The sequence below is a fragment of the Saimiri boliviensis genome, chromosome 21 (genome assembly GCF_048565385.1).
Source record: "Saimiri boliviensis isolate mSaiBol1 chromosome 21, mSaiBol1.pri, whole genome shotgun sequence".
Taxonomy (NCBI): Eukaryota; Metazoa; Chordata; class Mammalia; order Primates; family Cebidae; genus Saimiri; species Saimiri boliviensis.
The window spans coordinates 3,555,090-3,581,620 of record NC_133469.1 but is presented as its reverse complement, the minus strand read 5'-3'; the positions used below and the strand labels follow the sequence as shown (position 1 = coordinate 3,581,620).

Sequence of the window (26,531 nt, the reverse complement as noted above, 5' to 3'; positions counted from 1 at the left end):
AGAGCCCACAGATATAGAGGCCATGGATGCGGAGCCCACAGTTACAGAGGCCACAGGTACGGAGGCCATGAATACAGAGGCCACGGATATGGAAGGCTGACCACACTTATTTCTGTGATCCTTTTGCTAATGTTAACATGGGCTTCCTTTAGCAGATTAAAGTTTCATGAGGACCAAGCCCAGCCTGAACTTGCTCAGTTATTTGTGGTGCCTAGTTCAGGGCCCGACACGTGCAGATGCTCCATAATCATCAAAATGAAGGGAAAAGCAGCCAGACATTACAAGTGGGACCTTTCTCCCGAGCAGAAGCTCCATCCCCTCAAGCCTGCCTCGCCCTACATGTGAGTCCACACACGCCTCAACTCCCTCTCGACCCTCCCTGTCAGGCCCTTTCCCTCGGAGCCTCCACCAGGGAGGGGGACAGGGGCACAGAGAAACCAGCATCTGTGGGGCTGGCCAGCTGCAGCCCTTCATTAGAGACGTGGACCCGAACAGGCGTGTCTGCAGAGTGGATGCGACGCACAGGAGATTTCAAATCACCCAACTGTTGTACTTATAATTCCTAGCAAAACGGTTTGTTGCTGTAAAAATATATTTGCACGTTACATAAATAAACCCTCACAGCAATTATCTTAATGCTGTAGCTACAAATTCGCACCTACTTACCTCGGGCAAATTAGCACCAAATTTAATGTCAGTGGCACGTCCGATGTGCAAGGCATCCAGAGGAAGAGCTCGCTGTGGTATTGACGCAATGCAGGCTTTCGTTTCAGAACTGGGTGTTCTGATAAAGGGCTCTTGGGAGGAGGGGATGGGTCTGATGCCATCCAGGCCTAAGCTTCCAAGACCCAGAGACAAAGAAGCTTACACACCTGAGTACCTGAGACAGACGCTGACCAGAGATTCCCGGGAAAGTCCGGGAATGATGGGGGCCGAGTGGGGGTCACTACTGAGCCAGGATGCCAGTGGCATCCCATAAAAAGTAACTTCCAGCTGGGTGTGGTGGCTCACGCCTGTAATTCCAGCACTTTGGGAGGCTGAGGCAGGCAGATTACTTGAGCTCAGGAGTTCGAAACCAGCCTGGCCAACATGGCAAAACCCCATTTCTACTAAATATACAAAAATTAGCCAGATGTAATGGCAGGCACCTGTAGTCCCAGCCACTCTGGAGGCTGAGGGGGGAGAATAGATTAAACCCAGGAGGCGGAGATTGCAGTGAGCTGAGATCGTGCCACTGCCCTCCAGCCTGGGTGACAGAGTGAAATCTTGTCTTTAAAAAAAAGTAACTTTCACTTTTTTTTTTTTTAATATGATGGAGTCTCATTCTTGTCCCACAGGCTGGAGTGCTGGGGCACCGTCTTGGCCCAGTGCCACCTCCACCTCCCAGGTTCAAGCAATTCTGCTGCCTCAGCCTCCCGAGCAGCTGGGACTACAGGTATGAGCCACCATACTTGTGTATTCTTTTTTTAAGTAGAGAGGGGGTTTCACCGTATTGGTCAGGCTAGTCTTCAACTCCTGACCTCGTGATCCACTCGCCTCGGCCTCCCAAAATGCTGGGATCACAGGTGTGGGCCACTGTGCCCGGCCCAAACTTCCACCCCTTTGTCTCAGCTATGCATGAGTTTGTTAATCCTCACGGCCCAGTCTTCACCACAGCCACCACCGGGTCCCCGGCACTGGCAAGACAGCATGTGCAAGGCCATTCGTCCAAGCAGCAGACAAATGAGAACCCCAAACACTGTGACCTGCATCAGGACCTCGTCCGAGGCCTGCCCACAAACCCCAGGAGACCTTCGGCGCCGTGAAAGGGCGAGGAGGTCTCTAAAGAGCTGCCGAGCCACCCGCTCTCCTGTGGGTCAAGACTCAGGGCTCCCCCAGAAGCCTGTAGGGAACGCCAAGCATCTCTGCTGCCCTGCGCGAGGGCACCCAGGCGACCATCCAGGTGCGCAGCTCTCACCTGCACACCCCCCAGCTGCAAGAGGTGAGTCTGTCCTACCTCCCTGGGCCCAGCCGATGAGGCTAAGAGTAATTGTACCTCCCTTTTCAAAGCTTAATTCAGGAACGCAAGCCAGAGCTCTTCAGCACGAGGCCAATGACGGTCATGGAAACCGGCTGTGGATCACCGACGTCGTGCAGGGCTGTGTGGTCCGGAGCGGGGAGGTGGGGGAACACGGCGTGTGCAAAGGCCCTGAGGTGGCGGTGGGGGCTATGCTGAGGGGCAGCCGGGAGGCCTGTGTGCCAGGGCAGAGGGAATCGGGTGCGGATGAAGGACGTGAGCTCTGGAGGGCAGCAGGTCCAAACCACAGGCTCTTTCAGGCTGGTGCGGGGGTTCGTTGGGTCCCTGCGGCTCCGGGAAGTTTCCCGGGTGCTTCTGAGACAGAAGATCCTACTTCTCAAGAGAGAACCACTGGGGGAGTCTCTCCAGGAAGCCGGGTAGGCAGATGAGACCTGGAGGGCTGTGGCCGACTTGCCGCCCCTCTGCAGACCCAGCAGACCACAGAGAAGACAGGGCATAGCTAAGCCCTGATCAAGCCATACCTGATCTCCATCCTATCCCCAGACGTTTTCAGCTACATGGGCCAACTGCATCCCTATTGACTTTGGGCCAGTTCAGAGTTCTGTTTTCTGTTCATTACAGCCAAAACTGTCCTGATGCTCCAGGTGCCCTGCCTACCCCAGATTGGAGGAGGGGCTTCCTGCGGGCTCTGGCAGCCCTTAGGTCCACCATAGCCCTCATCAGGCTGCACCACGTATCTGTATGCTCTTCCTGACCCCTCACTGTGTGTGCCCCGACAGCGGGGTCATGTGACTCACGTCTGAGTCCCGCACTCAGCCAGCCTGGGGTCGCAGACATGAGCAACCCTTGGGAGGTCTGCTGAAGAAGAGAACAAGCAGAGGGCATGAGGCAGAGTCCCGGATCCAAGGCCCAGCTTGGCCCGGTTCCACCCGCACGCCGGGGTCCCTCCCACCATCCACCTCGTCCACCCCTTCTCTGCAATGCATCCCAGGCTGTCCCTGAAGTGGTCGCAGCTGGGCCTCTGCCAGGAGCCCTACGATCCACACTTGGGCATGTTGGGGTGACCCTGGGCTCTCTCTTCTCCCTAAAAAATGGTAAATCCGTCTGGGTGTGGTGGCTCACGCCTGTAATCCCAGGACTTTGGGAGGCTGAGGTGGGTGGATCACCTGAGGTCGGGAGTTCGAGACCAGCCTAACCAACACGGAGAAACCCCATCTCTACTAAAAATACAAAATTAGCCAGGCGTGGTGACGCCTGTGATCCCACCTACTCGGGAGGCTGAGGCAGGATAATTGCTTGAACCCGGAAGGCGGAGGTTTTGGCAAGCCGAGATCACATCACGGCGCTCCAGCCTGGGTAACAAGAGCAAAACTACGTCTCAAAAAAAAAAAAAAAAGGAGGGGTGTAAATCCGTGTCCTCCACCCCCAAACCTGGATCTCAGGCCTGACCTCTCTCCCAGCTCTGACTTGAATATCCCAAGTGCCCATTCAACCCTCCGCGACAACCCTGTTTGTGCCAAGGCCTTCCTGCCACTCTTGGAATAAAATTCCAACCCCTGCACAAGCCTGAAAGAGTCTGTGGTTTGGACCGGCCGCCCTCCACAGTGCGTGGCCTTCACCCCACCCCGCTCCCTCGGCCCTGGGACACAGGCCTCCCCGCTGCCCCTCGAACACACCCCCCACCGCCACCGCAGGGCCTCGGCGCACGCTGTGTTCCCGTTCCCCCGCCCCACCCCCACCCCGCACGCAGAGTCCCGCACGAAGCGCTCCGCAGACGGTTTTGGCCAATGATCATCATCATGGGGTAACGTTCACTTCAGTGACCGTCTCAATTAAAATCTACCTCCTGGGAAATCAAAGTGGGATTCACGAAGCCCCCATACACCCAGCCTTGGCCTTCAGATGCCTCTTGACAGAAAGATCTGGTTATGCTTTAGCCAGGCCAAAGAGACCCACCCTCCCTGCAGCCAGACAAGAAACGGCCACGGGTACCCAGAGAAGTTCAGGTGGCCCTGCACCTCCCACCTGTTCCCAATCCCTCTGTACCCGAGGGGAGGCTACTGGCGCCCATGAAAAGTCAGCACGGGCTGGGGGCGGTGGCTCATGTCTGTAATCCCTGCACTTTGGGAGGCCAAGGCGGGCAGATCAGTTGAAGTCAGGAGTTCGAAACCAGTTTGGCCAACATGGTGAACCCCTGTCTCTACTAAAAATACAAACAAAAAAAAAATTAGCCAGGTGTAGTGGCGGGCACCTATAATCCCAGCTACTCAGGAGGCTGAGGCAAGAGGACAGCTTGAACCCGGGAGGCAGAGGCTGCAGTCAGCCGAGATTGTGCTACTGCACTCCAGCCTGGGCAACAGAGGGAGACCCTGTCTGGAAAACAGGAAAAAATAAAAACATTGTTGCTAAGTGTTTTAAACATGATAATAGTATTGCAATCATGGGAAAAAAGTTGGGGGAGACTGAAGCTTGATTTAACACACCACAACGCACACGTATCGGAACACCACACTGAACACTGTCAACGTGTACTGTTTTTGTTAATTATGCCTAAATAAAGCTGGAAGAGTTTTTTGAGACAGTTTCGCTCTTGCTGCCGAGGCTGGCATGCAATGGCGCGATCTCGGCTCACCACAACCTCCGCCTCCCGGGTTCAGGCAATTCTCCTGCCTCAGCCTCCTGAGTAGCTGGGATTACAGGCACGCGCCACCACGCCCAGCTAATTTTTTGTATTTTTAGTAGAGATGGGGTTTCACCATGTTGACCGGGATGGTCTCGATCTCTTGACCTTGTGATCCACCCGCCTCGGCCTCCCAAAGTGCTGGGATTACAGGCTTGAGCCACCGCGCCCGGCCCAGTATTTTTTTTTTTTTTTTTTTTTCGAGACAGTCTTGGTCTATCACCCAGGCTGGAGTGCAGTGGTGTGATCATGGCTCACTGTAACCTCCACCTCCCGGGTTCAAGTGATTCTCCTGCCTCAGCCTCCCGGGTAGCTGTGATTACAGACGCGCCACCACGCCCAGCTAATTTTTGAATTTTTAGTAGAGACGGGGTTTCACCATGTTGGCCAGGCTGGTCTCCAACCCCTGACCTCAGGTGATCTGCCCACCTCGGCCTCCCAACGTGCTGGGATTACAGGCGTGAGCCACTGCGCCCAGCCAAAATAATTAATTTCTTAAAAAAAGGATTCACCTTGCAGTATTTAGGGAGTATGAGGTCTAGGAGAGGCTCTAAAACGCTCCAGGGAATAGGGAGGGGAGAGAAGGTGGGACGGTGGAGGAGAGTTGGGGGAGGCTGGGGTAGGGATGGGTGGGGACGGTGACCGCAGGCGTGCCTGGCTGCTGGGTGGCCATGGTGGCAGCTCACTGAACACCCTTTGAGTGTCTACACTTCTCCACAGATAAAAAGAACATAAATGAAAAAATAAACCCTCTTACATAAAATGCAAGGAATGACAACAGCGTGGGACCTGCTCTGGAGGGTCAGGTGGGAGCCCCAACTACAGGGGCCACAGAGGCACCTCAGGAAGCCCCACCCGAGTGCCACAGGGGCCAACCTGTCCTGTAGACAGCAGGTCGGCAGCCCAGACCAACCCCGGCACCTTCCCAGTTTCCTTTGCTTGTTTTCATTTTTTTTTTTTTTTTTTTTTTTTGAGACGGAGTTTCGCTCTTGTTTCCCAGGCTGGAGTGCAATGGCGCGATCTCGGCTCACCGCAACCTCCGCCTCCTGGGTTCAGGCAATTCTCCTGCCTCAGCCTCCTGAGTAGCTGGGATCACAGGCACGCGCCACCATGCCCAGCTAATTTTTTGTATTTTTAGTAGAGACGGGGTTTCACCATGTTGACCGGGATGGTCTCGATCTCTTGACCTCGTGATCCACCCGCCTCGGCCTCCCAAAGTGCTGGGATTACAGGCTTGAGCCACCGCGCCCGGCCTTGCTTGTTTTCATTTTATGGCCAGGTGGCGGAAGGGAGGGGGAGCTGCCCAGGAGTCTCTGGAATCCACACCTGCTCAACCGGTTCCTTCTGGACAGTCACTGCTCCACTCTCCACCCCTCACCGGAAAGCCACTGCTCCGTCCAGGCCACCGAAGAAAGAGCTGCGTGGCCTTGGCCTTCGGCGTGGAAGACACAGGCTCTAAACAAAGTGTATTCTTCTCTCCTGTCCCCATGCAGCATCCTCCCCCGAGGTCAGGACACAGAACCGATACCGACAAATGGGAACCCTGCAGTTACAAACTAACCCATTTAACTCTCCCAATGGCCCCATGAGTAAATATGACGCTGCCCCCCTTCCACAGACAGGAAACCCCAGCAAAGTGGCCAGCAACTGACTCCAGGTCAAGGGAGAGGAAGTCAGTCCCCATCCCGGTTTCTGGATTTTTGTGGTTTTTTTTTTTTTTTTTTGAGACAGAGTTTTGCTCTTGTTGCCCAGGCTGGAGTGCAATGGCGCGATCTTGGCTCAATGCAACCTCCGCCTCCTGGGTTCAAGTGATTCTTCTGCTTCAGCCTCCTGAGAGTAGCTGGGATTACAGACATGTGCCACCATGCCCGGCTAATTTTGTATTTTTAGTAGACATGGGGTTACTCCATGTTGGTCAGGCTGGTCTCGAACTCCTGACCTCAGGTGATCCGGTCCACCTCGGCCTCCCAAAGTGCTGGGATCACAGGCATGAGACGCCAGCACCCGGCCTCCATCCTGGTTGTTAACCACTGCAGGGCCCGCCCCTCCCAAGCCCTGAGGGTGTCCCCAGCCTCTACTTCCCCAGCCACAACACGCTGGTTTATGACACCCATTTGAGAGAGTCGCTCAGCTAGGTCCTCTCTGCCTTCCAGGGACACAGAAATCTGAACACAACAGGCTGTCAGAAGCTCCAGGGAGACTCCCTGTGAAGGCAGCTGGGGCAGGACTCTGGAGCAGGGCAGGACTCTGCAGCTACACCCCACACATGCTCCTGCAAGGGTACCCTCACCCACGGAGCAGGCCCCAGAGGGGCTCCCTCAAGTGCACCTCAGCGAGCCCGGGGAAGCATCTGGATACACGCGGTGCACCTTCCTTGAGCGACAGTTTTAATCAAGGGACCAAGGGGAAAAGGTGAAATAATCTGGAAAGAAATGGAAAATATCTATTTCCTTTTTTTTTATGAGACGGAGTCTCACACTGTTGCCCAGGCTGGAGTGCAATGGCACCATCTCGGCTCGCTGCAACCTCTGCCTCACCGGTTCAAGCAACTCTCATGCCTCAGCCTCCCAAGTAGCTGGGATTACAGGTGCTCGCCACCATGACCGGCTAATTTTTTGTATCTTTAGTAGAGGTGGGGTTTCACCACATTCACCAGGCTGGTCTGGAACTCCTGACCTCGTGATCTGCCCGCCTCTGCCTTCCAAAGTGCTGGAATTACAGGCGTGAGCCACTGCGCAGGCCGGAAAACATCTATTTTCTCTCCCCATGTTAATTTCACATAGATTTGAAGGGTAGTCACTGGCAGGCTCCGAACGGCGCCAACTTCCACCAGCCACCAGCTCCCCCGTGGGAGGCGCACCTCAGTGCCCTGGGAGGTGGCCCAGCACAGTGCGTGTGGGAGGAGGGTGGGGACGGGGGGGGGGGGGACGCTGCAGCTACAGCACAGCTGGCTTCGAAGCCTGGCTCTCCAATCACTAGCCATGCGACCTTAACCCTCCTTGCCTGCTTCCTCATCTGTGAAAGGGGCAGTAACGTGAGTCCCCGCCTCAGGACGTGAGCAAGGAGTCAGCAGCTAAACGTGCGGGAAGGGCATCATGGCCATGTGGTGACCACCATCGCCATGGGGAAGAACCGCCAATGGCTCCTTTTGCAAATGAGGAGGCTGAGTGCCCCAGAGGGAGAGTGACCTGCCCAAAAACCAGGTCTCCTGACTCATTCACCCTCTCTTGCTCACTCTCATGTGGCCCGTGCCTCAGTTTCCCTATCAGTAAAATGAAGGTAAAATCAGGGAATGGAATGGGTTTTCTTTTCTTTTCTTTTTACTTATTTTTTAAGAGATGGGGTTTCTTCATGTTGGCCAGGCTGGTCTCGAACTCCTGACCTCAGGTGATCCGCCCACCTCGGCCTCCCAAAGTGCTGGGATTACAGACATGAGCCACCACGCCCAGACTGGGATGGGTTTTTCAAAATGAGGTGAAAGATTCTGCCAGGCACCTCCAGGACCTGAGTTCCCTGCTCTCATCTCTTTAACCGAAGCTGCCTTAATTTAACCCCATCACCTACGCGTGCCCATGAGCGGCTCAGCCTGGAACTGCCTTATTAGGTGGATGGCAGGATGTGCCAGGCATGTTTAAGTCAGGTAAGTGTCAATGACTCAGCTGGGCTCGGTGGCTCACTCCTGTAATCCCAGCACTTTGGGAGGCTGAGGTGGGTGGATCACCTGAGGTCAGGAGTTGGAGACCAGCCTGGCCAACATGGTGAAACCCCATCTCTACTAATACAAAAATTAGCTGAATGTGGTGGCAGGTGCCTGTAATTAATCCCAGCTACTAGGAAGGCTGAGGCACCAGAATCACTTGAACCTGGGAGGCAGAGGTTGCGGTGAGCCAAGATCGTGCCATTGCACTCCAGCCTGGGCAACAAGAGCTGAAACTGTGTCTAAAAAAAAAAAAAAGTTTTGGCTAGGCGAGGTGGCTCAAACCTGTAATCCCAGCACTTTGGGAGGCCGAGGCGGGTGGATCACGAGGTCAAGAGATCGAGACCATCCTGGTCAACATGGTGAAACCCCGTCTCTACTAAAAATACAAAAAACTAGCTGGGCATGGTGGCGCGTGCCTGTAATCCCAGCTACTCAGGAGGCTGAGGCAGGAGAATTGCCTGAACCCAGGAGGCGGAGGTTGCGGTGAGCCGAGATCGCGCCATTGCACTCCAGCCTGGGTAACAAGAGGGAAACTCCGTCTCAAAAGAAAAAAAAAAAAAAGTTTCAATGACCCAATGAAGTTATCCAAGTAAATTGCCACCACCTGCATTAGGCATTCCACGGACTTTCCCACCTGTAACTCAAGCGAAGTATCCCTAGCCAGTGCATGCCAAGCCCTTCCCGTCCACCTCCCATCCACCTTCCAGCTCAATGGCCACCTCCTCCAGGAAGCCCTCCCTAAGCTCCCACAAGTCCTTGGCTTCTCTCCATCGCACAGAAGCCAGACTCTGGGACCCTGAGGGCAGGGACCAGCCAGCTGACTGTCCAGAGAATTAGCTGGGCTCAGGCCCGCATTCCATACCCCTCTTTGCCCTACCGCCCTCACCTGTGTTGGTCCGGGGAATGGTTAAGTCAGCGAATCAGAACAGGAGCCCACAAACAGGATCCCACAGCTGCCAACAGGGAGGCCAATCAAAGGCGAAGGGCTTCTGTGTCCAGTTCTCAGCTGGACAAATGTCAACACCGCACTTCACAGGCCAGCGAGGGATGCACGGAGCCCTCCGGAGTCCACACAGCCGCTTCCACAAAACCCCTAAGTGGGTGGTGGCCAAGGCACTGTCCCCACCCCGCCAAACGATCCCACCCTCCTGCCCCCCGGGCGGACTGCGTGGTTCCTCTCGAGGCCTTCACACTCCTCCCCAGGCGGCCGGGAACTTCCAGGCTAGGGTGTGGCAGAGCCCGGGGCGATTCTCAGGAGGTCCCCCGGGATTGAGGGACAGGGAACGGCAGGAACTCCCCGCGCTGGGGGGCTCCAAGGCGGCTGGTGGCTCGGTTTAAAGTCCGTGCTTGTAACTCCTGGGAGTTCCACTCCGCGTGTCGAACCGCCCAGACCCCAGGCCCTGAGTTTGAATCAACACAGCACCTGCCCCGGCCTCTGTTTTCTCCTTTGTGAAACCAGAATGACTCCACCTACCTCGGGTTTGGTGTGAGGGACCTTTCGGGGGGTGCTGTCCCAGGCACTGACCGGCCCAACCTGAGACCCCAAGGGAGCACTGGAGCTGACACAGTCAGCTTCGCCCCCCAAAAAAACTAGCCCCCTCTACGGAAAGCTCACAGCCCTGGGTGTGACCACCTGAGTCAGGCCTCTCAGCAGCCACAGAGCTTCACCTTGTCACTAACGTCCTTCAACTGAAGCACCCACGACAGGCTTCTCCCCTATACCAGGTTTGCATTCAGCCACAAGTCCCCGCTCAGCCCCGCTCAAGCCCGTTCACAGGCCAGAATCTGGCCTCGCCTCTACCAGACCTAAGGAGACGGGAAAGGTCTACACCAAAGCCCAGCTCACAGACCCGAACGTCAGCCTCCATGGCCGCAGCCTAAGCAAACCCTCCCTCCTCCTCATTCCGTCCATTCTCACCCTGCTGCTCATTATCCATTACCCCGAGTGTTTTCCGTTGCAACATAAACACGAACGAATCACGACCGGACCCGAGCAAAACACGGGCAGAGAGAGGCGAGGGCGCGGGGAGGCGCGCCGGGCGAGGGGGGACCCGACGGGGCGGGGGGCGGGGAGGGAAACCCGGGGGAGGGAGGGGGTCTGCAGTCCGCCGGGACGCGGAGGCTGCGCGCCCTCCCCAGGGCCGCACGTGGCGTCGCGCCCGCCTGGGCGTCCCCACCCCGGCCACGGGCCCCTCGTCCCCGCGCGCGCCGCCCCACCCGGGGCCCGGCTCCCTCCCTGCGCGCTCCCCCCGCGGGCGCCCGCCTTACCCGGCCGCGGACCCCGCCGGCCCCACCTGCAGCGCCGGGTCCTCCGCTCGCCGGGCCCGCCCCGGACGTGGCTCCCGGGCAGGCCCCGCCCCGCCCCGCCCCTCCGCCCGGGCCACCTGGCGGGAACGCAGCCCCAGGTGCCAGGGCCGACCCGGGGTCCACCTGGGTGTGGGGGGCGGGGGTAACAGGGCGGGGGCCGGCGGCGCACGCGCGCTCAGGAGCCCCTCGCACCGCGCACCCGGGGAGCCCCGATTCCCGCCCGGGCTGCGTCCCCCTCCCACCAGGCACCCCTGTCTGGGGCGGGCACTGTCTTGCTGGTCCATTTCCCCGTTTTTAATTTTTTTATTTTTACTTGTTTTTGAGACGGAGTTTCGCTCTTGTCACCCAGGCTGGAGTGCAATGGCGCGATCTCGGCTCACCGCTACCTCCGCCTCCTGGGTTCAGGCAATTCTCCTGCCTCGGCCTCCTGAGTAGCTGGGATTACAGGCACGTGCCACCATGCCCAGCTAATTTTTTGTATTTTGAGTAGAGACGGGGTTTCACCATGTTGACCAGGATGGTCTCGATCTCTTGACCTCGTGATCCACCCGCCTCGGCCTCCCAAAGTGCTGGGATTACAGGCTTGAGCCACCGCGCCCGGCCCTTAACTGTTCTTATGATAATATGCGTTACCTCTCACCCATCCTGCCATCTGAACGGCTCTTCGGCTTCACCCCGACCCGCCATTGTAACTGAACTTGTGGTCACGTGTACTCCTTGCTCTACCCCACACCGCTGTAACTGATCTTACCCTGCAACACCCGCGCCCCCCCCAAAAAAACTACCCCAAGGCCGGGCGTGGTGGCTCACACCTGTTATCCAAGCACTTTGGAGGCCAAGGCGGGCGGATCACCCGAGGTCGGGAGTTCAAGACCAGCCTGACCGACATGGTGAAACCCCGTCTTTAAAACAAAAACAAAAACAAAAAACTACCCCAACCTATAAAGCCAATTCCCACCTTACCCCCTTCCCCTGTCCTTTCTCGGATTTGGCCCGCTTGCACCCAAGTGAGAAATAAAACGGCCTTCTTGCCCACACAAAGCCGGTTTGGAAGATCTCTTTATTAATGCATTTAGTATTCAGTACGATTGGACGCGAATAACATCAAACAGTTCACTGCTCTCCGAACAGGACAAGGAAGTCACCATGTCTTATTCCAGCAATGTACACACACTTGATGGCTTTCATCTGGCGCTGGTGAAGGGCTCTCTTTTCCTCTTGTGGAACGTCAACCTCTTTTGTATTACCGGTGTAAGATCAGGCCCTCGTGAAAGGGGGACAATTTGCAGAGTTTCTGTAAAAAGCGACTTTGGACTGGAGTAAAGGAAAACACCCCCTCGTCGCTCTACGGCTGGCAGAATAATTTCACAGTATTAAGAGATGTCGGGGGAATAGACCACCCTCCTTGCATTTGTGTTTTGTGAAAATCTCATACAAATTTCACAACCGTAGCTTAGCGACATTAAAATACATACAATAAAGCAACAATACTGAATGATTGTGTGGCAAAGAATGCAGGTGTGTTCCGACATTCACACTCAAAGGAGAAACGAATACAAAGCGCTCTGCAACAGGGCTGGCTCCCTTTTCCAGTTTTCTTCTGTTTTTCCCAAGCACTGTTTCATCAGTAATCAACCAGTTAGCCATTGCCTTTTGTTGCTATCACAATAACCCGTTGCATTTCAAACGCCTTGCAATAGAAAAGAAAGAATCATCATGCAAAATAAAGGCATTACCTCTGAATGGTATTATTCTCAGCTTTATTAAATTTGCTCTTACTAACGTTTATGAAGTCAGAGGGTTGGTTCTTCCGCAAGCAGCAAATTCCACATTAATAAGCGCTTGGGGATGAAGAATTTCAAGGAGGAGGGAATGAATAAAAGATCTGTGTCCAAGCTTTTGGGCTTCACATTTGTTTTCTCCCAAATTAACTCAGCCTGCCAGCTGCTTGAGCTAAGACTTGGCCTGCTTTTAACCTTATTAAAACCATGAAGCCAACATTACCCACCCCCACCATTGCCCCCTCTGGGGGGTATGACTGCCGGGTTAGGGCAAAAGGGACATAGAAGATTATCTTCCAACCCTCTCCCTTTACGGGCCAGGATCCTGGGAGCCAGTTGATTACGGGGCTTGCTTTCTCCGTGTATCCAGGCCCAGAACTCCAGCCAGGTTCCCTGATGCAAAGTCCTTTGAACTGACAGCACCATGGGCTACACCATAGTTAGGCCTTGGCGAGCCCTGTGACCCGCACGTACACCTCCAGATGGTCTCCTGGAGCCGGAAAGTCCGAGGCAACAGGAAAACTGCAAAAGAGGAAGAATCGCTAGTTCCTGCAGCACCTGATTAACCAACCCTGCGACAAGCTGCCATCGTTCCTGCCTCAACTGATAAGCTAACCTTGTGACATTGGCCCCTGTGACAACCCCCCCAGCTTGCAAAAACCACCCTGAACTGTAACTTTCCACTGCCTAAGCTGACCCTAGAAAACCAGCTCCTATCCCACCACGCTCACTGACCCTCTTTTCAGATTCAGCCTGCTCGCACCCGAGTGGATAAACAGCCTTGCTGCTCACACAAAGCCTGTTTAGGTGGTCTCTTCATTCAGAACGTGCTTAACACCTGACCCCTGCGGGTCTACCCCTCGCCCTGGTCCCGTGTCAGAGCGAATGCAATGTGTGGTTAGTACCCCCTGCAAACTGAAGATGCCTGCATTCTCCACCGTGTTCTCTGGGATCTTTGGGTCTAATAATGAAAACCTCTCTTGATTCGCCACTGAGGAGGCCATGCTCCTGCTCCTCTGGTTGACAGCAGGGTGGGTGCCAATCTTGTGCACCGACCTCCCCACCCCTCCGGTGCCTTTACCATATTGGCACTCCCGACCTTACAGACATCTCACAGCCCCAAGGTGGCCTGACGACGGGTTTACCCGGCTCCTTTGCCACCAGGGCCCGGACAGTACAGGCTGCACCACTGTGATGTCCACCCTAAGACAGGAGGCTGCCCTAGAATTCGTAACCAGGAGAGGGTGGCTTTGGCAATGCCAGGCTTGGGTAGCGAGGGAGGACACAGTGGCTACAAAGTGAAGTGACTGCGACACAGTGAGCACTGGTGCTGGTGGCAGTTGGGCTCGGTCCAGTGTAACCGGGGCGTCTCTGTGTCAGGGGGAGCAGCGGTGCAGTGGGGACATCCTTGCGTGATGGAGCCTGTGCGTGGGGAGCAGCTGTGCAGTGGAATCATCCCCATATGATGAAGCCTCTGTGTGGTGGGAGCATCTGTGCAATGAGATTATCTGTGCCGTGGGAGCATCCCTATGGGATGGGCACCTGCCTGGGGAGCAACTGTGCAATGGGAGTGTCTGTGCAGCGGGAGCATCCCCAAATGATGGGCACCTCTGTGGGGAGCATCTGCGCAAAGGGAGCATCCCTGTATGATGGACGCTTCTCTGTGTGATGCGAGCATCTGTGCTGTGGGAGCATCCCCACAGGATGGAGCCTTCGCTGTGCGGTGGGAGCATCTGTGCTGTGGGAGTATCTGAGGGAGCCCCGCTGTGCGGTGGGAGCCTTCCCGGAGCAGTGGCTGCGGTGCTGGGTTCCCATCAGGCCCGCTGTCGTGCAAGGCGATTTGGGACACTGGTCCTGGACGTGGGCCTGGCTCTCCCACCTCCTGACAGCCCTGGGAGCCGGCGACATTCTGCAATAACCTCGTCCGTGTCTGCCTCGGCCGCCTGCAGGTAGGAGCCCGCCTGCTCCCCTGTCCTCGTATTTTCCAGCCCCCGGGCCTCCTCCCGGCCAAACCCAGGCTGACGCGAATCCCCGCAGTGAGAAGAGAAATGTCACCATGAGAAATTCCTCTCGCAGATGCCGTTGATGACAGTTTACATTTTTACAGCTTTTTACAGCCCGTGAGAGCAGTTCTGAGCGCTCTGCAAACCCATCAGTCGATGAGGGGAAGGGTTCTGGGGCTAAAATCATCCGTTTATTATTAAGCCATTGTCGCGTTCGGGTCAAAACCCAGTAAGTACGCGTCTGCCCGGTGCCTGTCCCGTGCACAGAGCTCCTTCGTCAGAGATGTCTGGTGTCTGGAGCTTACATTCTTTTTTTTTTTTTTTTGAGACGGAGTTTTGCTCTTGTTACCAGGCTGGAGTGCAATGGCGCGATCTCGGCTCACCGCAACCTCCGCCTCCTGGGCTCAGGCAATTCTCCTGCCTCAGCCTCCTGAGTAGCTGGGATTACAGGCACGTGCCACCATGCCCAGCTAATGTTTTGTATTTTTAGTAGAGACGGGGTTTCACCATGTTGACCAGGATGGTCTCGATCGCTTGACCTCGTGATCCACTCGCCTCGGCCTCCCAAAGTGCTGGGATTACAGGCTTGAGCCACCGCGCCCGGCCGGTGGAGCTTACACTCTTAACAGCCCTGCTCTGCATGTGAGTCCACAGGGCACACACAGGCAAAGAACCGGCCGGGGTCACTTCACAGCTGGGACGATCCTGGCTAGAGATGGGTGACCTGCCCAGTGTCACACAGTGCCCGATTTAGGGTCAGACCGTGGCAGACCTGGCTTTGCCCATGAAGGTGTATTACACGCATAAAACCTACAAGGAAATAGCCCATGATAGCCTTCCCCCGACTCGAGGACTCCACGATTCTAGAATACTGGGACACAGGAGTGTGGCATCCAGTCAAGTCTGGCTGTGCCGAGCAACAAGCACGTCTCAATCACACGGCCTTCCACCGCCACCACAGCCACACTTTTTTTTTTTTTTTTGAGACAGAGTCTTGCTCTGTTGCCCAGGCTGGAGTGCAGGCTCACTGCAACCTCCACCTCCCTGGTTCGAGCAATTCTGCCTCAGCCTCCTGAGTCGGGATAACAGGTGTGCAACACTACGTGCGGCTAATTTTTGTATTTTTAGTAGAGACGGGGTTTCACCATGTTGGTCAGGCTGGTCTCGAACTGCTGACCTCGTGATCTGCCCAACTCGGCCTCCCAAAGTGCTGGGATGACAGGTGTGAGCCACCTCGCCCGGCCTATAGCTGCACTTCCATGCTGCAGGCTTGCCTGGGACACTGCCAACCGCCGTGGCAGAGCGGGGACAGTCCTGGAGGGCCTCTGCTGGGCTGCTGAAGCGCCCTGCATCACTTCCGCTAGGGCTGGTCACATCACCACCCCAATGACATGAGGGCCGGGAAGAGCATCACGATTCTTAGGGGCTCACCTCCAGTCTGTGCCAGCTGCATCCCTGGCAGGGGCTCCTGTCCCCCAGCGGCCTGCCCACTCCTCCCAGCATTTCTGAGGCTGCCGCCTACTTTACCGCTGGACAGTCCTGGAGTTGGGGACCATGGCCGCCCTGCTGCAGCGCTGTGTCCCTCCACTCGTCTCGGCAGAGGGGCCCAGAGCAGCAGTCCATGCTCCCTAAGGAAAGCAGCTGCAAGGAACCGTCCCGGTGCCATCCTGGCTCACTGCCACCTCTGCCTTTTCCTCTCTCCTTCCGTTTGCTTTCCCCTTCCCCCCCTCCCTCCCTCCCTTACTTCCCTTCTCCTTCCCCTTCCCTTGCCTTTCTTTCCTACGTCCCTCTTTCCCTTCCTTATTAAAAAATTTAGCCAGGTGTGGTGGCACGTGTCTGTAGTCCCAAGCACTCTAGAGGCTGAGGTGGGAGGATCACTTGAGTCTAGGAGGTTGAGGGCTGCAGTGAGCCGCGATCACGCCACTGCACGGTGGCCCGGAGCCACGGCCACGCCACTGCACTGCAGCCTTCGCAATAGAGCGAGACAACGCTGTCCCTGCTGGTGGGGTGGGGGAGGGAGGTTGGCCTATAATTAAGACTTCTGGGTCTATACCCAAAAGAACTGAAAGCAAGATCTCTTTTTCTTTTTTCTTTTTTTTTAAAGATGGGGTTTCACCATGATGGCCGGGCTGGTCTTGAACTCCTGGCTTCAGGTGATCCACCCACCTCGGCCTCCCAAAGTGCTAGGATTACAGGCGAGAGCCACCGCGCCCGGCCTGAAAGCGGGATCTCAAAGAGGTATTGGCACACCGGTGTTCACAGCAACGTTCTTCCCAACAGCCAACAGCTGCGTCCGTCCGTCCGTCCGTCCGTCCCCCACTCCCGTCCTCCTCCCCTCTCCACCTTCTTCCCACTTTCTTTTTGTCTGTGTTTACTGCGGTAAAACCCACATAATAAAGTGTACAGTTCAGTAAAGTTCATTCGGATCGTCGTGGAACCAATCTCCAGAACTCTTATCGGCAAAACTAAACTCAAATCCCATCGACGACTCCCTAAACGCCCTCCCCAGGGCCTGCGACCAGCGCTCTACCCTCTGTCCCTGTGGCTTTACCTGTTCTGAACACCTCAGAGGAACGGAACCATCCAGCATGTGGTCTCACGCGTCTGGCTTCTTTCACTTCACATCAGGGTTTTAACTTTTTTTTTTTTTTTTTTTCAATAAAGACGGGGTTTCACCAAGTTGGTCAGGCTAGTCTTGAACTCCCAACCTCAGGTGATCCACCCGCCTTGGCCTCCAAAGTGCTTGGACGACAGGTGTGCGCCGCCACACCCGGCCAGGGTTTTGTCTTCATGCTGTAGCACGTGTCCGGACTCCGTTCTTTTTTGAGGCTGGAGAATGTTCCCTTGTGTGGATGACCACATCGCTTATCCATTCAGCTGACGACGGGTGCTTGGTGGCTTCCACCCTTCGGCTGTTGTGAGGAACGCTGCTGTGGACGCTGGTGTGCCAAGTGTCTCTTCCAGATCCTGCTTTCAATGTTTTTGGGGATAGACCGAGAAGTCTTAACTATAGACCAACTTTCTTCTTTCGGCGGTGGGTGGGGAGAGCAGGGGACAGGGTCTGGTTGGGTTGGCCAGGCTTCAGTGCAGTGGCGTGATCATGGCTCACTGCAGCCTCAACGTCCCAGACTCACGTGATCTTCCCACCTCAGCCTCCAGAGTAGTTGGAACTACAGGCACGTGCCACCACACCCCGCCAATTTTTAAAATACTGTTTATAGACAGGGTTTCACCCTGTTGCCCAGGCTGGTTTCCACGTCCTAAGCTCGAGCGGTCCTCCCACCTCGCCCTCTCAAAGTGCTAGATTTAGTGGTGTACGCCATCGTGCCTAGCTGTGAGCTATTACTTTTTTCTTTCTTTCTTTTTTTTTTTTGGAGACGGAGTCTCCCTCTGTCACTCAGGCTGGACTGCAGTGGCATGATCTCAGCTCAGTGCCACCTCTGACTCTCGGGTTCAAGCGATTCTCCTGCCTCAGCCTCCCGAGTAGCTGGGGTTACAGGCATGCGCCACCACGCCCAGCAACATAATTTCACCAAGTCCTGACTTTGTGACAAGGTGCAGCTCTCCGGGAGGATGTCTTGAAGACCAAGCAGGATGCGAGCCCGGAGCGCACGGTCCCCATGTCTCTTTCCTGAGTCACTCTATTCCTTAAAAGATAAGGAAGGGCCGGGCACGGCGGCTCACGCCTGTAATCTCAGCATTATGGGAGGCTGAAGCAAGTGCATCACCTGAGGTCAGGAGTTTGAGACCAGCCTGGCCAACACAGTAAAACCCCGTGTGTTCTAAAAATACAAAAATTAGCTGGGCGTGGTGGCACATGCCTGTAGTCCCAGCTACTTGGGAGGCTGAGGCAGGAGAATCCCTTGAACCCAGAAGGCAGAGGTTGCAGTGAGCTGAGATCGCACCACTGCACTCCGCCCAGGTGACAGAGTGAGACTCCGTCTCATTAAAAAAAAAAAAAAAAAAAAAAGGAAAAAAGATAAATAAGGCTGGACTTGGTATAATCCCAGCATTTTGGGAGGCTTTGGGCTCAAGAAAGAGGATCTCTTGAGCCCAGGAGTTTGTGCCCAGCCTGGGCAACATAGGGAGATTCTGTCTCTACAAAATAAACAAATTAGCCGGGCTTTGATGGCACGAGCCGGTGGTCCCAGCTACTTGGGGGGCTGAGGTGGGAGGATCATTCGTGTCTGGGAGGTCGAGGCTGCAGTGAGCTATGATCACACCACTGCCCTCCCAGCCTCGGCAACAGAGACCCTGTCTCAAAATAAATAAGTAAAAGAAAATATCCCGTTCTTGCCTTTTCCCACACATAATGTCTGATGGGGTTAGTAACTGCATTTCTTGTTTTTGAGACGGAGTTTCACTCTTGTTGCCCAGGCTGCAGTGCAGCGGTGCGATCTCAGCTCACTGCAACCTCTGTTTCCTGGGTTTAAGCGATTCTCCTGCCTCGGCCTCTTGAGTAGCTGGGACTACAGGTGTGCACCACAATGCCAGGCTAATTTTTTTTTTGTACTTTTAGTAGAGACGGGGTTTCATCATGTTGGCGAGGGTGGTCTCAAACCCCTGACTTCAGGTAATCCACCCACCTCAGCCTCTCAAAGTGTTGGCATTACAGGAGTGAGCCACCGTCCCTGGACTTCATTGATAGTTTACCAATTTATAAGATGTCTGAATGCAGATGACCTCAGACATCTTTGGGAACGAGGCTGGGTCTCTCTCACACACACACACACACACACACACACACACTCTCTCTCTCTCTCTCTCAGCCTCCTGCTGGGCTGCTGCTTGCTGCTTTCCGGGGGTGGGACTGCAGTCTTCTCATCTCCTTGGGACCCCCACTGAGACCCCTGAACTCTGCAGGGCCCAGGGCCAGCACCCACTCTCCTGGGCTGCAGCCCCTCATCTGTGGGTGGGGACACTGCTGGCTGCCGTCCAAGGGCCTCCCCTCCTGCCCCGGGGCAGGAGGACCAAGAGCTCAGGGACCACCTTTCCCTGGGCCCAAGTGCAAGCCAGAAGAGACCACCAGTCCCTGAGCCACCCCAGGCCCGGCAGCATCCAGGGGCCAGGGATGCTTGACCCCCCCCCCCCCCATGATGGAGCCCCCACCACTCAGCGGGGAGAACAGGGGGTCTAGCACCCTCGTGTGGACAGAGCCCAGACAGCAACACCCTGCCCCGGCTTCTGATTTTTGCTCCTTCTGCCTCCAAGTGGCCTCTGGGAACCCGCTGCTAACGGTCACCCACCACTCCCCACCCCAGGCTCCATGATGGAGCCAGGAGCCAAAGAGGTTGGTTGAGGGATCTCAGCCCCATCAGCCTGGCAGTGGGGTTCTCAGACCAGGTTCTGGCTTCCTGTGCGATGCCCACCCGACCCCTAGGCCCAGGGCCTGAGGCTGCTCCTGCTCCCCTACGTGCCCCGCTGAGCCTTGCCTGGGGCAGAGTACCCGTTCCCAGAGTAGCTTCAGAGAGCTCCACGGGGTTGGTATGCACCCATATCACAGACCACAAAGCTGAGGCTCAGCGGAGTCAGGAAGCTGGAGCTCCCCCTGCCTCCACCTCCACGCACCCTGTCCTGAGCAGAAGCAGGGGTGCCTGGACTGCTTCTCCCACCACAAGGGAAAACTCCATCCACAAGGCTTTGCCAGTAGACAGCCTGGGCCAGCTCTAGCTGTGACTCAGGGGCCGGGTGATGTCCTCCTGCCCACAACGGGTCCCCTGCCCTTCATTTGCTCAGCATTCCTTCCCCACCCCAAGAAAATCAATGCCACGAGAGGCGGGCACTTGGAAGGGTGTGGTGGTGGCGGATAAGCAGGTGAACGGGGTGTGGAAAGGTGCCCGCCATTAGAGACCCCCACACCCTCTCCCCACGGAGGCCACACTGCCTGATGCTTTTAAAAAGTGGGGTGGCCAGGGAAGCCTGCGCCAGGCTCAGCTCCCCCCTGAAAGTTGGGGTGCCTGCGGTGCTGAGCTCGCTGTGGCTCTCAGAAACAGTAACTGAGCCCCACTGATGGGGGGACAGGGAGTGGGCCCTGCCCGCTGCGGCTGAGGGGGTGCCCTGACCACCTGAGGCTCGGGGAAAGTGTCTCAGGCAGTGAGGCTGCAGGGGTGGCGAGGGCAGGTGTCTGCTTGTCCCTCCCCGGCCAGGTGGCCTCCAGCAGGTCACCCCACCCCGCAGGCTGCCTGGGCGCTTCTGTAGCACGGGAGGGGCTGACAGGTCCCGCCTCCATCCCCCCTCCTCCCTCCCTCCCCTCCATTCCCGACAGGGGCAAAGTCAGGGCCAGCCCCACTCCCTGACATCCCAGCCCTTCCTTCCATCATCTCTCGGGCCTCCCGTCGTGTAGCGGAAGGAAGGGACGTCCGGACACCAGGCACGGGTCTGCCCCTGGGAAGCTGGGCTCCCTAGGAGGGAGCAAAGCCTGAGGGCGAACACCCTGAGCGGGGGTCTTCAGGGCAGGCACTGCGGACAGGAGGGGTCACAGGTTTTATTCCGCCCCTCTCCATCCCCATGGCCACCCCAGGCAGGAGAAGGCAGGTGTGCTGGAGTCTGGTCAGTCCGGGGTCCGGGGTCCCTCGTGGGTAGAGCCCCCTGCATTCACATTCTCCGTGGGCGGGTGTGGACACAGAGGGCCGGGGCAGGGGGAGCACAGGAGTGAGGGGCCGACCCCGTCCCGGACCCGGGTCCCCAGGTAACACTGACTCACATGCCTGACACAGACCTGGGCCGAGCAAGGGAGGCTGACGGGATTCCTAACACAGACAGGAGTACGAGGTCACCGCGGCCAGGCCGGCGGCTGGAGGGGCCGGACAGAGTAAAAAAGTCCCACGCGCACACACACCACGTGGACACCCCCCCCCAAGGGGCTGTGTCAGTAAAAACTCCAGGCCGGCCGTGAGGCCTCACACGACGCTCTGCCGGCCCCCGGGGCCCCCCAAGCCGGACGTGGCGGACCCCCGGCCCCGGCCAAAGTCAATAAAAATCCCTTCGGAATCGGAGTCCACGGACTCCAGGATCTGGTCCACCAGGTTCTCGGGGCTGGAGCCGGGCAGCGGGCTGCGGGTGGGATCCGGGCCCTGCTCGGGGGGCTGGGTCGTGGGGTGCAGTCTGCTGGGGCATGGCCCTGAGTGGGGCACGGGGGAGGACCTGTAGGCTCCGGCGGGGCCCTGGCCGGGCAGGTCGGAGAAGCCCTGGGGCTCGGGGCAGGACGTCATCTCGGACACGGAGTGCCTGCGGACGCCGGTGCCAACGGCCGCCGCGCCCTCCGCCTCGTGCTCCTGCACCGGGTTCAGCAGCGGCGTGTTGTAGCTCTTGGAACGCACCACCGGGTTCTTGGCCAGCGCGTCCCCCGAGCGGGAGCGGCACAGCAGGCGCTTTTCTGGGGAGAGACGCGGACACCGTCACACGCCAGAGGCCACCTGAACGTCCCCGCCCGGCTGAGCACCTGCTCCCTGCTGCCACTTCGTCCTTGGGCAGGGGCAGCTTCCGGGGGTGGGGGCCCAGCCGGCAGGCCTCCCGCCGCCAAGCACCCGGACACTAACTCAGGGTCCAGTCTGTCTTCTCCATCCAGCCCCAGCCCTGAACACGCAGGATCTCAAGTCAAACGCCTGGGTTTGAACCTGCACCCTGACAGCGACCTGTGTTTGACTCCAGGTAAGTTCTGTAACCCCGTGCCTCAGTTTCCCCACTGGTGGAAGTAGACGGACCTTGGCACCCGCTGGACGCCTGCACTTCCCCAGGCCGGCGTGGCCCCTGCCCCACTAGAGCTGGTGTCCAAGGGGGTGGGGGAGTCAAAAAGCCCACCACAGGAGAGCCATGGGGCCAGATCCCGGGGAACCTGTGGCCGGGCAGCAGTAAACAGACCTCACTGGCTGTAGTATGGAGAGGAATAGGCTTCGGGGGACACAGGCAGACGTGGGGACCTGGAGAGGAGGCCCCTTGGGTCATCTGGGCAGGAGGCGGTGGCTCAGGCCGGGTGTGGGGCAGGGTTCAGGCTCCCATTCAGGATTCTGCAGTTCCAAGAGTGGCCACCTGGCGGCAGGCAGCACACACGAGCGACTCGGGGGCCCTTCCCGGGCGAGGGCACCGACCCCGGTGCCTCAAAGCTCTTCGGCGGCCGGGGCACTGTCTGAGCTGAGGCATACTGGTGGGCGGGTTTTACGCCAGCAGGTGGCTAGGGGAGCCCTTCTGGATGAGGGGGCCTAGTCCCAAGTGGGCCTTGCACCAGCTCTGTCCCCTCTGCCTGGGAGGCTACCAGCCTCCAGCTGGCGGCGAGTGTGGAGAGGACTCACTGGTCGGCCTCCCCTGCTGGAGGGGAGAGAGGTGGCCTCGGGCTGGTGCGGAGCAGGTAATGAAGGGACATTGCTACAGGAACCCAGAGGCCCTCGTCAAGGGAGCAACGTGGCCAGCTGTGCCGGAGTGGCAGCCTCCGGACGCAGCCCACAGGGCTCAGCCTGCCCACCCCCAGCCCGAGTCCCCCCTCAGCCTGGGTTCCCTACGGGAGCCAGGAGTCCTCAGGCATTTGCACGTTCTGAGCACTCATCCCGGCCAACTTCTGACGTTCAAGTCCGCACACGGAAGGGCCTCCTAGGAGATGCAGAGTCCCCGTGGGGCTCTCCGGGGTGTGGTCACATCACCGCCCAACGCACGTGGCGGGCTGGGGGCTGCCACAGCTGAGAACTACCCTGGAGTGAGACCCTGGTTCCGCCACGGCCCAGCCGTGGGGCTCCAGTCTGTCCATCTGTTCACAATGGTCCGCGTCCGTGATCACCCCCCACCCCAGCTCAAGGCCCAGGTGGACCCCTACCCAGGATGCAGGAGTGGGTGAAGGGCCCTTCGCTGGAGTGGAGGCCGTACGTGCCCAGGTATGGCGATACCACCTTCTGGACCAGCGTCTCCAGGTGCAGGTAGTCTTCGGTCACTCCCCTGGACTCGTGCACCCCCTGCAGGACAGCGGGGTGGGGGGCGGGGGGTGATGCACCTGAACCTGGTGGCCCAGGCTCTCAGCCATATGTCCCACCTACCAGACAGCCTGTCCTCTGCCTCCCGCCTCCTGGGACCCCAGCACCCTGCCGAAGGCCGGAGAAAGCCCACTTACAGCAAGAGCTTGCACTCATTGACAGAGAATAAATGAGTGAATGAATGAGCTAACAAATGAACCTCAAGAGGCTGTCGGGTGGTTCAGGGACAGGACGCCCCAGGCAGAACTCTTTTTTGAGACTGGAGTGCAGTAGCGCGATCTCGGCTCATCGCAGCTCCGCCTCCCGGGTCCAAGCGATTCTCCTGCCTCAGCCTCCCGAGTAGCTGGGAATACAGGTGCGCGCCACCACACCCAGCTAATTCTTTGTACTTTTTATAGAGATGGGGTTTCACCATGTTGGCCAGGATGGTCTTGATCTCTTGACCTCATGATCCACCCGCCTCAGCCTCCCAAAGTGCTGGGATTACAGGTGTGAGCCACCGTGCCCAGCCGCACCCAGGTAGAATTCTAAGTGACAATCTGGCCAGCCAGAGGTTACTGGGATGGGCGTGGGAGGCCTCTCCAGGCAGGGAGGGAGGTCAGCAGAGTTGCCTGAACTTCTGGGTTGCACGGCTGGTACAGGCTCTTAGGTCCTGGTCTGTGTTTCAACAAGCAGTGGGTGGGACTCCACAGGGGCCCTCAGTAAGGTCACCCACAATCACGCAGGGGACCCCATGTGTCTGTGGAATTGTCTGCCTATAGGAGCAGTGAGTTGGTTGTGAATGACCCTGTCCTCGCCTGTCCTGCCAGGGCGGAGGTCTTCGTCTGTCACACAGACGGGGAAACTGAAGCTGAGAGAGCAGAGTCTCTCAAGCGTCCCCGCTTCCACCCAGCCAGGCCCGGCCTACACACTCTCAACTCCCAGAGGCAGGCGGGGGGCTCTTCCGCCTCCCAGGGCAGCCTTGCCCTGCACGGATCCACACTGGCCGTCCCTTCCTTGCTGTGATTGCCGTGAGTGTCCCCAGTGTTCCCAGAAACCCTGATTTTAAAAGATCTTCAAGGAGGCCAGGTGTGGTGGCTCACGCCTATAATCCCGGCACTTTGGGAGGCTGATGCAGGCGGATCACCGGGGGTCGGGAGTTGGAGACCAGCCTGACCGACATGGAGAAATCCCATCTCTGCTAAAAAAAAATACAAAATTAGCCAGGCACGGTGGCGCATGCCTGTAATCCCACGGGAGGCTGAGGCAGGAGAATAGCTTGAACCCGGGAGGCCGATGCTGCAGTGAGCCGAGATCACGCCACTGCACTCCAGCCTGGGCAACAAGACAAAAATAAAAAAAAGGTGGGGGGGCTGGGCACGGTGGCTCAAGCCTGTAATCCCAGCACTTTGGGAGGCCGAGGCAGGTGGATCATGAGGTCAAGAGATCGAGACCATCCTGGTCAACATGGTGAAACCCCGTCTCTACTAAACTAAAAATACAAAACATTAGCTGGGCGTGGTGGCGCGTGCCTGTAATCCCAGCTACTCGGGAGGCTGAGGCAGGAGAATCGCCTGAACCCAGGAGGCGGAGGTTGCGGTGAGCCGAGATCGCACCATTGCACTCCAGCCTGGGCAACAAGAGCGAAACTCCGTCTCAAAAAAAGATCTTCATGGGGATCCAGAACAATAAATAGGACTTTGCACGTGCGAAAGCCAGGCTCCTACCCTTATTAGCTCCCAGCAAGCACTCAGTTTCCCGATCTGTAAAATGGGGTGGCCGGTGGTGCCTGCAGGGTCCTGCGACAGTGAGACGAGCTGGCCAACGGTGAAGCGTAGTGCTGGGGAAGGGCTGTGTGCGGAAACCCCTGGCTTGTGGTGGACGCCGCTGGGGACCCCCACTCCCCGATCTGGGGCAGGCACCCTCTCCCCACCTGCTGTAAGGGGGGGCTAACAGCTCTCGGAGTGTCTTCCCCAGAGCTGGGCCCGCTGACGAAAGCCCTCTGGACAGAAACGACAGGGCCACTGTACGTGCATGTGTGTAGTGTGTGCACGTGTGTAGTGTATGCACGTCTAGTGTATGCGTGCATGTGTGTAGTGTGTGCATGTGCGTGCACATGTGTGTGTTGGGGTGGGCACAGCCCCAGGCTGACTGGCCCAGGGGGTAAAGGCTCAGCCTTATGAGCAGGAGGAGCAGGTCTGCGGCCTGTGCTCTTCCCTAACCCACAGCTCTGACCGGCTGCTCTGTGCCTCGCCCTCACAGGTTTCTCCTCTGACTGGACCCCCCTTAAGTCTGTGCCCCTAACTCCTCGTCTCATGCTCTGGCAGTGGGGAGCTGAGCCCGGTCCCCATGCCCAACCCCGTGCCCACGGCACCCACCTGCAGCACCAGCAGCATCTGCACGATGGCGGGGGGCACGCGGGCGTGGGCCCGGGCCAGCGCGTCCTCTAGCTTCACGCTGAGGGTGATGGCGTTCCGGAAGTGCAGCAAGGCCAGCTGACGCACTGACGGCTCCTTGCCCTGCGGACAGAAGGCGCCCCACGCCACCTGCTGTGGTGACACGTGTCCTCACCTCTCCCAGCCCTGGGACCCCACGGGGGAAGAGACCTGCTGGCCCTCAGGCCCCCTGACCCCATTCTCCCCAGATGACCCTGTCCCAAGGACAGTGGATCCCTTCAGTTTCCTCTGGCAGGGAAAGGGTTACTGTCACAGAGCCCCTGTTCTGTGCCTGGCTGCTGGAGGATTCACAGGGAGGGAGGCGTCCATATCTGTAGCTTGTAGGGGTGGAAACAGGCTCTGAGCAGCTCGGGTGGCCCAGAGAGAGCAGTGCAGGGCAGGGGAGGGGAGGGCAGCGCAGGGGAGGGCAGGGCAGGGGAGGGCAGGGCAGTGCAGGGCAGGGGAGGGGAGGGCAGCGCAGGGGAGGGCAGGGCAGGGGAGGGCAGTGCAGGGCAGGGCAGGGCAGGGCAGCACAGGGGAGGGCAGGGCAGGGGAGGGCAGGGGAGGGCAGGGCAGCGCAGGGGAGGGCAGGGCAGGGGAGGGCAGGGCAGGGGAGGGCAGCGCAGGGGAGGGCAGGGCAGGGGAGGGCAGCACAGGGGAGGGCAGGGCAGG

At 57.8% G+C, this 26,531-nt stretch overlaps 2 protein-coding genes across 10 annotated transcripts in view; both read right to left on the bottom strand.

The window, feature by feature from the left end:
* ARHGAP8 (Rho GTPase activating protein 8) overlaps nucleotides 1-10,724 on the bottom strand; it is an 87,338-nt gene extending 76,614 nt beyond the window's left edge. For 4 of the 6 annotated variants that reach the window (XR_012515503.1, XM_010343301.3, XM_010343304.3 and 1 more), the window contains exon 1: nucleotides 10,338-10,448. Coding sequence is in view for 4 of the 6 variants with exons in the window: in XM_010343301.3 (XP_010341603.2) it covers nucleotides 10,338-10,361 (24 nt within the window). In the remaining 2 variants the exon portion in view is untranslated. Of the gene's footprint in view, nucleotides 1-10,315; nucleotides 10,449-10,665 lie in introns of those variants that run through there. The other 2 variants (XM_039463146.2, XM_074391168.1) reach the window with 2 other exon arrangements.
* Nucleotides 10,725-20,745: 10,021 nt separating this feature from the next.
* PRR5 (proline rich 5) overlaps nucleotides 20,746-26,531 on the bottom strand; it is a 61,909-nt gene continuing 56,123 nt past the window's right edge. For all 4 annotated transcript variants that reach the window (XM_074391171.1, XM_074391172.1, XM_039463148.2 and 1 more), the window contains 3 exons: nucleotides 25,803-25,943; nucleotides 23,292-23,427; nucleotides 20,746-21,863 (listed from right to left, as the gene is read on the bottom strand). In XM_074391171.1, coding sequence (XP_074247272.1) covers nucleotides 21,388-21,863; nucleotides 23,292-23,427; nucleotides 25,803-25,943 — 753 coding nt within the window. In that variant the 3' untranslated portion in view covers nucleotides 20,746-21,387. The remainder of the gene's footprint in view (nucleotides 21,864-23,291; nucleotides 23,428-25,802; nucleotides 25,944-26,531) is intronic.